The following is a 12403-nucleotide window of genomic DNA, read 5'->3' on the forward strand; positions in this document are numbered from 1 at the left end:
CAATGGTATTTCAGAATTTCTTTAACCATGTTAATCTAAAGGAAACAAGGAAGCAGCAGCTTGTAAAACACAAAGAAACGTTCTGTTCACCAAAAGCAGAGTGCACAAGGAGTAAAGCTCATTGTCCCTCCTCCAGTATGTTGTTAGACTGTATAAAAAAAGCTGGGATGCTTACTTTACAGAGTGACACTAGAAGTTGTTACTCAAAATTGATTTTACTTCTGAAACAACCAGCTTTAACAGTCTTAATAGAAAGTAACTACGTGGAGTAATATCTATTAATAGAATTAAGCTTTAAGAAGCCTGGTTCTGGCAGTAGGGATACTCCTGTGCTACAGTCATGAGTTTTTAAAAAACAATTTTTCTTGTAGGGTGTACTAATGGAAGCATACCTTAAGACATACACATGAGAATGACTCATATGATGATCTGTATGTGATAAACGGAGGGAAGAGAGTTGCTTTTGCGCCTATTAAGCTTAGTAAGCACGGAAAAAATAAGTCTCAGATCCCCTTGAATAGGGATGAAATGTATTTCTGGAACATAAGCACCAGAGCCAAACCTTCAATCTGTCTTAATCCATTTAGGCCTAGTCTCTTACATTCACAGTTTTTCGAATAAAATTACTAGTCAATACAGTAAGACACACCGAACAGACTATGCATAAAAGTACAACACAAAAAAACATTCTAGCAGAAGTCATGAAATATTTAGTATAAATTTACAAAGTTAATACTTTCCCCTCACAATATATGGCAGAAGTAATTTTGTATAATTTACTCTCATTAGAACTCTGTTGTAAAGTGTGCTTCAGAGAGGAAAACTTTCAAAAAAGAATTATTTTGGTACATAGATTTGAAAAATAATTCTACTTCGACATTAATTCTCACCCCTTGCTGGTTAATGGTTGTGGGCTTTTTTAAAACACACAAATAGATTAAATCTCAAGAATCTTGTATTTCTTTATTCATGCCCTGGGAGGGCAAGGCTGTATTTCATGAATCACCAGGGTATCTAAAGTGGTTTCTTTCATTGCTTTTAACATGAAATTACTATTTTAAGTTATTTTATACCCGTTTCTGTTTATGAAGGTCATCTTGTGCTATTGTTAGGCTGAAAACCTATCTTTTAAATTTCAGTGAGATTAATAAAGTAGGTTTTAACCATTAAGGTGCTTTTACATTTCACTAATTCTGTTACTGGCTTATTTGCATAATTTTTCTTTGTGGAAAGTAAAAACCTCTAGTTGAAATGGAACATGGTAGACAGTTACAGTGGCAATAAAAGAATTCACTTACATAAAAATATTCACCTGATAGAAAAAAAATAAATAAGACAAAGCACTTAGAAAAGTCCACTGAAAGCAGGTACAAGCATCATCTGTAGCCATTTAGACTAAATTTATTAATGGAGAGGCCCTAAGTAAAAAGTTTGCTCTCTTAAGAGACAAGCAAAATATATGCATATGGATATCAGATTACATATAATGTATTTTGTGTGATGTGTCCTTTCGGAGTTATTACAAGTAGCATGAGAAAAATTTAGTCTGTGTCCCGTACTCTGCGGCAGATCTCCTCTGTAAATTCCGAACACTTGGCGCTACCTCCCAAGTCTTTTGTCAAGACCTGAAAGAAAGAAAAAAATAGTATTACTAACATGTTTTATGTCTCTGAACAGTTCTATACGTTGGTTTTATATGTTGTTGTATATGGATACTAAATAGGGGTGAGAAGGAATACATCATTTGATGTTTTCCACATCCCATATAGCCTTCATCAGTAAGCACTATGCAGACTGAAGCAGGTACTGAAAACTTGAGTACGAATATCAAATATTATGTTACCAGATTTCAATATGATTTAACTACAGGAAGAAAGCGTGTTTGGCCAAAGCTCTCCAGATTCCCTTGGCCACATAATAGTGTTAAGTGTTAAATTGTTAAGTATTTAAGTTTTCAATAAGAAGTTTGTCCTTTGGAAGTAAAATTCATATACAAAGGCTCAATACAAAGGCAACTAATTGAGAATAATCCAGTAAGGGGTTTGGGGTTTTTGTTTAAAGGAAACCCACACAGAAAAACACTCATAGCTCTTAATGCTGCATGTTAACAGTTCTTTAAGTTTGCTTAGTTTAGTTAAGAGATGGAAAAAAGCAGAGTTAAAAGAAACTACTTCATCATGTACAACTCCTGTCTGGCAGCATGAAGATAGTAAAATAAAAAAAAAAGTGGGCAACAGTGCTTGTCCAACTTAGCTAGATTAAAGCAGTCTAGGAGATAATTTAAAATCATTAGTTTTCCCCTTACATGACACACAGAGACCTTAATTAAATGGCTGGGGGGAAGGAAGGAAAGGGAGAAATAGCAAGCATGAGAGGCAATCAAGGTTACTTTTTTAGGATCTTGTCATTTTAACTGCATTATGCTTTTTTCAATTTAAAAAGATTCTCTCCATTGTTAGCATATAATCATAACATTGTAAGTAACTAGTAAACAAGTAGCCATATCGCAAAACTTGCGCTATGTTATCTTCCATAGAATTACTGACCTGAAGATGGAGGATTTCATTTCCAGAGCAGTAAATGGGAACTTTACAGGAGCACCTCTTTATTCACTTTGAAGTTTAGATTTTTTAGATTTTTTTTTTTTTTAACTGGCTCCTACACACAGTAAGATAGCTGGAAACAGACCACTTATGAAATTATGACAGCTTTTAGTTTAAGCATGCTTGTTACTTTTAATTACAAAGCAGCTTCTTATGCTCCTGAGGAAGATAACTGAAACAGCATGACTAACTGCTAATCCTCTTTAACTGCAATCTTCAGGATCTTTCCAGGTATGTTTTGAAAAGGTGGACGTCAAAGTAGATGAGTGAACCAAAAACATTAAGAGCACAAATTCAAGTCAGGTTTCAGAGCGTAAGCCCCCTGCAGAATATCCCATTTGAGTCTTGAATCTGCAGACACTTACTGCCAAAGCGAAATCACATATCATCTTAAGGGAAAAAGTAAATACTGGATAAAACCTGTTCTTTTGTAGTCCAAAAAGGAGTGAAGGCAGTTAGGAGGAAAAAAGAAAATAATTGACCTGAAAAAAATAGGACCAGAAGTACTACAGTTAGGACTGAAGTGCTATAAACAAAGTGGACGATTAAGCCTGTGAAAGGCAAATGAGCATCCTTCACTTCAGGATCCAGATTTAAATATATATACTTTGTATACATTATAAATTTCACAAGTGAAATACCACTAGCTACTTAAACCTCTAATCCCCTTCATGAAAAAGACATCCAGTTCTAGCTTTGAGATTTAACAAAGCTGTGGAAATGTAAGATGCGCATTACTGAGACATAAGGAATGCTACAGCCTGTCCTTATTACTGAGCTGGGCAGATTTAATACCACCAAAGATAATATAATTACTGTCAGAGAAGGACAGTGTCAGTGCTCATGCGTCACGCCAGCATAGCAGGTCATTCACTGTTCTGGTGTTAGTGTTCTAAGTTAATTTTTGCTGTGATAGAATATGATTTTAATTCACTGCATTTATTTGCACACCGTCATATTACCTTTCCATCTTTAATTGTATCAAAGCAAGCTGTCTCAATTTTTGTGGCATGTTTGTGTAGTCCCATGTGACGCAACATCATTACGGCACTCAGAAGAAGGGCAGTTGGATTTGCCAGGTCTTTTCCTGCAATGTCTGGTGCTGTTCCATGAACCTAGAAATAAAAGTGAACCTATCTGTTACATGTCAATATGCTGCTGAAAATGTCCTAGGCAATTCAAGTGCATGCAAACAACCTGAAAGATAGTCCTCATGCATAAGCATTTAAATTGGGACTTACTTCACTGTGATATGGTTACCGGAAAGGAGATAGGAAAAACCAGAACAATTCAGTTCAAAGGCATCAGAAAGGGGGAACTAGGTCACCTAATATCTCCCAGTTCTGCCCCTCAAGTTTTATTTCACAGAGGCTATTTATCTTATGAAAAAGAGGGAAAACAAAGTGTCAGTGAAAGGACATGAAAAAAGCTATATGTAATACATAGTTAAACTATTCTCTCTGGGTAAAGCTTCAGCGTCTTCACAGTAAAAAATAGTTTTACAGAGAACTTAGTTAAATGACAGCCCCATTGTATGTCATGGAAAAGTTTCAGATTTTCAAGTTGAGACAAAGTAGTTATTACTACTATACCTTGCATAAGAAGACTTACTGATTCAAAAATCGCAACTCCATTAGCACCAATATTTCCACTTGGTGTTACTCCAAGACCCCCAATCAGTCCAGCACACAAGTCACTGAAAAAAAAAACAACCACCAAACAGAAAAAACCCCAAGTTTTTCTATATATAGTTGCCTCTCCACAAGGTATTAAAATGTTTTTGTTTCTCATTTTATTGTAACAATAACTTATTTTATATACCTACACAGTCTGAGAACCATATTGGGAAAGAATAGATGCTGTTAGCCACTTGTACTCCATTGGAACATTTGAAAATTTGTAGAACTGCTAGCAGGAGACAATTTAATAAAGGAAAATTAAAAGGAAATTCCAATTACTAGAATAAAGCTGATTAAAACACAGGCACAACAAAAGGTACTCAAAGCACAGAATACGTGTAAATGTCTCAAAAACTAGCAAAAATTGTAATGTACAGTTTCCTGTAACTATCCAGAAGTAGTATTTCCTCTGAAGAGGAAACAGAACTACTTTTCATATGTAAAGTCCTTCTAAAAAACATGGAAGAATCTTGCCCGGGTAGATGAATTACTAGTAGTTTTTAAGTTTACTGTATGTAGCTTAAGGAACATTTTCCAAGTGATACCAGACTAGCTTTCCCCCTCTACCCAACAGCCTGTAAGTCACAAGTCTGACATTAGCAGATCATCAGACATAAGCAATGTGCATTTGGTTACCTCCAAAATTAACACGGGAAGGACAAACAAACTGTGCCTATAGTCATCACACTGTACCCTCAAAGCTGAGCATACTGATAAACAAGGCTCTTAAAACTCAGATGTTAAGCATACTGTTTCCTTGCCTACAAGTCGACTAATCAAGGATTAACAAGCAGAAAAGTTTGGATGACCTTGCAAAACAATATTTTAAGTTTAAGCTAAAATAAACTAATTAGCTTTAGTTGTATAGAGTCTGAGGAAAAAAATGGATACAGTCTACATTTGTCACTCTAGGTATTTAATGCTTCAATGTAAGAGATTTCCTTCTGTACCCATTCAGTCCAAGAAACCTGTTTGGCTTTATGTTCACGCTTTAAAAACACACTGTGGGTGAGACTTTCCTCAGTGACAAAAGTGCCCTTCTTCAATAACAGACGCGAATTTATTGAAAATTTTTAGAACTATGAAATTCTTTACAAAATTTCTATGATAACTTTAAAATTGGTGATACTGAACTAGGTAAAATGAGTTGAAATAGTACTGATGATGGGACCTGTCCGATTTGATCTCTTTTAATTAACAGCGTAACAGCTGCTGTGAGGGCCCTATGGACTCCTCTACCAATTCTTAAAGCAAGAAGTATTAGTTTGAGTCTGACTTTTCTTAGAGGTGACAGACAGCCTTATCATAGAAAGAGTGCAATTTTAAGAGAAGCTCAACAAGCATTTCTCCTCATACGTAAGTTACCTTTACATTTATTATCTGTACAAAACCAGGAGATGGATTCTAAGATGTTAAGTCATTGTTGAACTTTTAAACAAATTCCAATTCAAGCTATTTTCTCAATCTCTCCTTAGAGATGCAAGGAGAAGCAATGTTATGTTATACACTTAAAAAGTTCAGATTAAGATACTTAATTTTACATGCAGTATTTAGTTGCATTTACGCTCTCCCTAACCATTTTACAGAATGGAAAATGTGTGCTGATTGATTTTGCCTTCAAGACATCTAGTACCTCTAGTATTGTTATTCAATATGAAATTTAATTTGAAGATAAGGAAAAAATACAATACATAAAAGAGCTGGCAGGATATTAAGAGGCCACGCATTTCATTCTTCAGTGACTATGCAGAATCATTTAACTGTATAGCTAGCTTGCTGTAAACATCATGGTCCCACAGTCATCTTACACTATCTATTTTAGTGCTTGAGATTAGTTAGATATTGGGGAAAAACTTTCTAAGTGTTCTTTATTATAATTTAAGCCATTAAACTTTTCACACATTTGGAGAAATTTCTCTTCTGCCCCACCTGAACAGTATTCATAGCCTCCATAAGCAAAAACTTTTTTTTTTAAAAAATAAGAAGCACATTCTCATCATATAGCCCCTCCCAACAATATATTAATAATTGAAGTGTAAGAATACCATCCTTTCTTCCCATTTAAAGTCTGATTTAAAAAGTTTTAAACTCTGGATGCATACAATCGTTACCCATCTGGCTAGTATATAACCTGAATAACTGTCTGGAAAGTAACAGTATTTTACATGTTGGGTTAGTTTAAATTAAAATCTCCATACCTGAGGATGTCACCATACAAGTTTGGCATAACAAGCACATCAAATTGTGATGGATCTTGAACCATCTAGAAAGATGTATATTTTCATTAAGGTTAAGAATTTAAATTAAATAATAACCACAATTAAAACACATAAATACTCACATTCAGACACACGGTATCCAGATACATTTCATTAAATTTAATATCTTTACAGTTTTCTGCTGCCTCCCTGCATTTTCTCAAGAAAAGCCCGTCGGACATTCTCCTGCAATTAAATAAGCAAGAGAATATTACAGTTATTGTAAGCAAGCAATACTGAAGATAAAGAAAACTGCCTGCAACAGAGGATTAAATAAAAATATTAGAGTGCAGGAACTTAGTTTGTGACTAATTATCCCTTATGTTAAATATAAAGAATATTTTAAATATATTACAGTCAGAGAAGTTACACCCTTTAAATTTCCTCTAAAATATTTTTGTATCAGTAGTTTAACAGGCATACATTAATTCTCAGAATTACTCATATTCATTTACTAAAGGCTTACTGAGTTTGTAAAGATGGTGTCACAGAACATCACACATATTATGACTCAGTTCAGTACAAAGTGGTTTGGAAACTGTAAGAGACATTTCCATCCTCAGTTTTTAAATTAATTTTCCTAGTTTAAGACTATTTTTAAAATAAGAGCTTTGCAAGGAAAGTCACAGGATTACTACAAACTTACTAATAAAAACATTAGTACATAATTATTACAGCCCTATCAATACTGCATTAGTATTGCCCATATTACTTAAGAGGCATTTACTTTACTTATTTCCCATTTTACTTACTCCCAGTAGCATCAACAGAAGTTATACACTTGAGGAAGATTTTAAAAGTTATTTATAATTAAATGCATATTACTATTTGTTGTTGTTCTCAAAAAGAAGTGTCAACATACATAATATTTGCCTTGTGCACAGCAGTAACATGGCTTCTCTGATTATTTCTGGCATACTCAAAAGCAAATTCTGCAATACGCTTGCTAGCTGCTTCTGTGATCAGCTTGATACTTTGCACAACACCTTCAACAATCTGAAAGACAGTAGTTGCATTGATAGTAAAAATGTAAGCTCATTTTTCAAGTCACTAGTTAGAATGTTTGGAACAAAGTAGAATTCTGAGTGAGGCAGTCTCAACAATGCATTTCACAATAAAATAACTTTTTTTATGGGTAGCAAACTTAAAAAACACCACCCAACTTCTTAGTACTAGGCCACTGAGATGGGCAAAGTTATCATTCATGAAACAGAAAACCTGCCAGAAACGCAACGCTTCCAGCAACATACCACATGCTCAATTCCACTGTATTCGCCTTCTGTGTTCTCTCGAATTGTGACAATGTTCACATCTGTATATGGGGTTTTGTACCCTTCAATTGAGACACAGGGTCGTACATTTGCATAAAGGTCAAAGGTTTTACGTAGAAGCAGATTCATTGATGGGTGCCCTGCAGCAATTGGAGTCTTTAAAGGCCCTGAAGAAAAAAAGAAAAAAAAATAATACAAGAATGAATGAGAAGATAAACCCTTCCATGAACTTCAGAGTTGAAACTCTAGGTTAAAGTCTACTCTTGCAGAGGATCTCCAAATTCCTATTTAACCCTTACGCTGAAACGCTACAGGAATTCTCTGCTATTGAGTACTACACAGTGATATTCATCAGCTGTTCAAAGGCCAAACTGTGACCATTACATGGAATAGGAGCTTTTACAAAAGGTTTTCACTGAAAACAACATCAAAAAGATACTATTCATTAGGAATATAGTTATCACATACTATTGTAAGTCAACTGCATTAGAAATGCATTCTGCATAGAGTCCAAAGGTTGGTATGTAGTAATACCCGCCTTTAACATATTTCCTAGAAGATCTATGAAAGCTATGGTTTTAAAATGAAGGACTGGTTTAAGATTACAGAAGACTACCTGACAGGCTGTCCCCTATAATTAAGCCATTTTATTGTGCTACAGATGGAGGACTTTGGCTTTAAATCAGACTCACGATAAAACCAACAGTATTTAGTATCTTTGTATTGATGCCTACAGTACCTTTTAATCCCATTTTGTTTTTATCCATGGATTCTTTGGCATCTGGAGGTATCATCCACTTCCCTCCTGGTCCTTGGATAGCTGTAACATTCCTTTCTTCCCACTGAATAGGAGCCTAAACACATTTACTCTATGTTAACTTAAATATCGTGACTTTTGCTTCAAGTTTTAACTTCCCTTTCACAAAAAGCTGCATAAGGAATTTTGTCCAGGACTTCCTAAACAATTTTTCTCTGGTGAGCAAGAGTAAGCATGAGATGTCTGAACTCGAAAATAGACAATTTTTTTAAAATGTAATTAAGTGAAAATGAAATAGTATGAGCAACATATTGTCATAAACTTGAATACCACGATGCCTCCCTAGGCATCATATACGCAGAAATCCTCAGAATTGCAATATACATGCTATTTCTTTCAAGCTCTTAGAGCTGTTGATTTCCTTGTATACAAGAGACAAGACATTTGAAAACTGAATTCATTGAGAACTCATCATCCATGCTGCCTGGAAGACTGTACATAACATAGATATCTATCTGTTATCTAATGGAAAATCTGCAAATGTTCCATAATGCTTTTCAAATTTGCATTCACCACAGGAATCATCTAAGTGGAGAAAGGCTGCCACCCATTCATTTCATCAGGAAGGACCACAAAGGAAAAGATACAAGGGCTTTCATAAGCAAACAGAACCAATCTGAGCATAACATGCTAGAGAATCCCCTTTAAAACAAATTAATCCAATTAAGTATTGCAAACATGCACTCACATACAAACTTAGGTTTTATTCCTCCACACCTCCTGCTTGACTTCTCAGAAACAACCAAAATTATTATAAGGTTTTCATACAAAATTAAAGAGAACTTCACTTTTTCCAAATTTAAGTTGGATAGTTGTAATAGAAAGGGAATATGCCTTGGTGCTGTTACTAATGTGGAACAATTTAACAGGCATCTTTCCTGGAGAGCTGTATTTCCTTTCAAGGAAACTCAACAAATTCTGGCAAGGTTCCGCAGGTAGAAAAACAGTTCTTGGATATAGTTAGTTTTCGTATCACTTAAGGGAATGTGTTTGGCAGTGCAGCAGTTTGATTTCTAAGAATAAGCCAGTCTTTTTACACATGCTTTCATCTGCACTGGAAGTCACAATGAATGAAAGAACATCCTCTTACCAGTTGCTCAGGACTGCTACATCAACAAGATGATTTCACATGATATATTCAGTTTATATTTCCAAAAATTAAACACAGCATTTCCTCTTAACTCTCTATTCCTCTGCCAGCTAACAGTTTCAAGCCCTGCCTTGATATCACAAACTCGTATTTTTTTATTAGCTGAAGCTTCAGACTCAAGAAGTTTTAACAGCTTAATTTAACGTGATTTTTTGGAAGTCAAAGAGAAAACATTTTTAATACACCTAGTTAGTACCTGTTGTAGTTAAACTTACAACACTTACATCAAGACAAATATGACTTACTTTGGCAGCATCAAAGATCTTCATGACAGCAGCAGAAATCTCAGGTCCTATGCCATCTCCTGGGATTAAAGTTACTGTTTGTACCTAGATAAAGAAATATCAGTAGTACAACAAATGAATGCTTGTTTTCTACGTAGAAAATATTTTTATGTGTTGTACAAACCAAGTTAACTACTAGAAAAGAAAGTTTCGGTTACCAAATATTCACTACGAATTATAGCAGTACTGGACAGAAGTGAGAACGATTAGCTTGCTTTCAAAGGGATGTTTTGAGAGAATTGTTTAAAAATCTGCCTACTATCTATTCCTATTTCAAAACACAGAGGTTTAACCTGAAAGGCAGGTTCCTGCTCAGTACTCCTTGAAATGAATGATCTCAGCATGCTTTCTTCTTGAAATTTGGGGAGGAGATAATATTACCTAGTTACAGCTCTGGCACCCATATGTCTCCAATATTATTAACTGCAAATACTGACACATGCTAGAAAAGATTAAATTTATGAAAAGCTACATTCACCTTAAAAAAACCCGCATGTCTAAACTTCTCAAGTGACTTCCTAAAAATCTCAGACCCATTTTTACCAATACCAAGTTATTTTCCTTCCATAATGTTCTCAGTCTTGTTTCTTTTATCATCATCAAATAGATGAAATAAATTGCACAGCCCAGGCTCACTGAATAATGAGAAGAAAGTACTCTGCTTTGGTAACAAAAAAATAAATTAAGATCACTATTGTAATCATATGTTCCCCAGCTCTTTTTGTTTTATTTAAAGATTTCCCATGGTTTTGTAAGGGCTCATTATTACCTACAAAAAAGGCAACTCAGATACAGCATTATTTGCAAAATCCCAATTAGAATCAACTCACCAGATATGTTTCCATCCTTCCCCACACAAAATACTCAGAATTTCAATATAGGTTGACTGATTTTTTAACTAATTATTTGAGCCAAAGAAATTCACTGTGCACAACAAAAGAAGCAGAGCTTCAGATAAAAGAACCCTGCTATTGAGCAAGCACATAAGTGATGGAATGCCTCCAGATTAGTTTTGTGCTGTCTCGCATTGTTGCTTCACAGAACAGCAAGACTCCACCTGAGCCAGAGAATGGTTCATCTGAAACAGTAATGTGGTATAAACAGAACCAGAGGTGCCTCACTTTCTAAATCTTTTTATACTGTATAAGATATGAGTGACCCTTCAGTTTCTTTTCTAGCTGTTACACATCACTTATAATTAAAAGCCACAATTCCTTTTTAAAATAAGCGGAAGGGTGCATGCAATGGTGCTGAGCCCTGCTTCTGCCTCAGCAGTTTTCAAGGCTGCCTTCACCAAACATAAAAGGCCCGGGGGCATTTCAAACACATACACATAAGAAGGTAAAACATCTACAAGGAATCAGTGTCTAAAATACTTTAAAGAAGGCCTTGAAAAGGCAGAACTTCAGATGCAAGGTATTCTAAAAGCAGCAGTAAAGTAAATCTAGTGCTTGGAGGAAAGTCTGCTAAATCAAGAAAATGAGAAGCTTCTCAACAATCCTTCTACTTTGCCAATATTTGCCGACTTCCAGATGAGTTTCAGAAGACTGGCTTATGTCCACATTTTGTGAAAAGTTCTTATGCCACTTCCATCTTTTGCTAGAGCCTTTTGTATTATCACTTACACTTTAATATGCAATTGCCAAAGACAGTAATTAACCAATATAAATCCAGCATGGCATTAAGAGCATATATGTTCACTTCTTTAGGCCTTATTTTTTGAGAATGTAAAAATAACAACAGCAATCTTATAAAAGTATTTACTTTTTTATTAAAATATTAAAATAATCTTTTATTTTACTTCTGCACCCCTTTCTTGAGAAACTTCTTTAAAAAAAAAAAGGTACTATTATACTCACAGCACTACCAAAACTTCTGGTCACCTGTTTTTGGTTTTTGAAAGCACCTAGCAATCGAGAAACCTGCAAGAATATAAAACAAAAAGATGCTATTTTACTACACAAATGGGATTTTAAAAAGTTAACAATATTGCAGCAAATCTGCATTTTAAAATCATATTGCTTTAAATTTCCTATCTCAAACGAGTATAAAAATGCAAATGAAACAAGAGTAACTAACGCTTTGCCAAGTTGCTCTCTAACAGTCTGTGCACTAACACCTCACGTGGGTATTTTTAGCACAAGGTAAACCCAGGACAGCCGCGCTTTGCAGTGCGCCATACTCTCCTGTCTTGCCTGGGGGTGAGGGGAAGTTACTCCACAATAACCTGACTCCTTACATAGTACACATTTGAAATAAGGTTGCAGTAACTCTAAGTAAGTAGATGATATGCTAAGGATTAAGAGTCATGGAAAGTGAAAAATCAAACACTTTCACTAAC

General features: G+C 35.0%; 1 protein-coding gene across 1 annotated transcript; it reads right to left on the minus strand.

The window, feature by feature from the left end:
• Positions 1 to 1385: 1385 nt before the first annotated feature.
• IDH3A (isocitrate dehydrogenase 3 (NAD+) alpha) lies at positions 1386 to 11984 on the minus strand (the record flags this gene model as incomplete). Its single annotated transcript, XM_009702842.1, has 10 exons — positions 1386 to 1625; positions 3566 to 3718; positions 4215 to 4299; positions 6481 to 6545; positions 6624 to 6726; positions 7403 to 7536; positions 7791 to 7978; positions 8551 to 8665; positions 10024 to 10107; positions 11922 to 11984. Coding segments are annotated over 10 exons (1074 nt in total), but the record flags the coding sequence as incomplete, so codon positions are not given.
• Between the last annotated feature and the right edge of the window lie 419 nt (positions 11985 to 12403).

The sequence above is a fragment of the Cariama cristata genome, unplaced genomic scaffold (assembly GCF_000690535.1).
Source record: "Cariama cristata isolate BGI_N322 unplaced genomic scaffold, ASM69053v1 scaffold24510, whole genome shotgun sequence".
NCBI classification, from domain to species: Eukaryota; Metazoa; Chordata; class Aves; order Cariamiformes; family Cariamidae; genus Cariama; species Cariama cristata.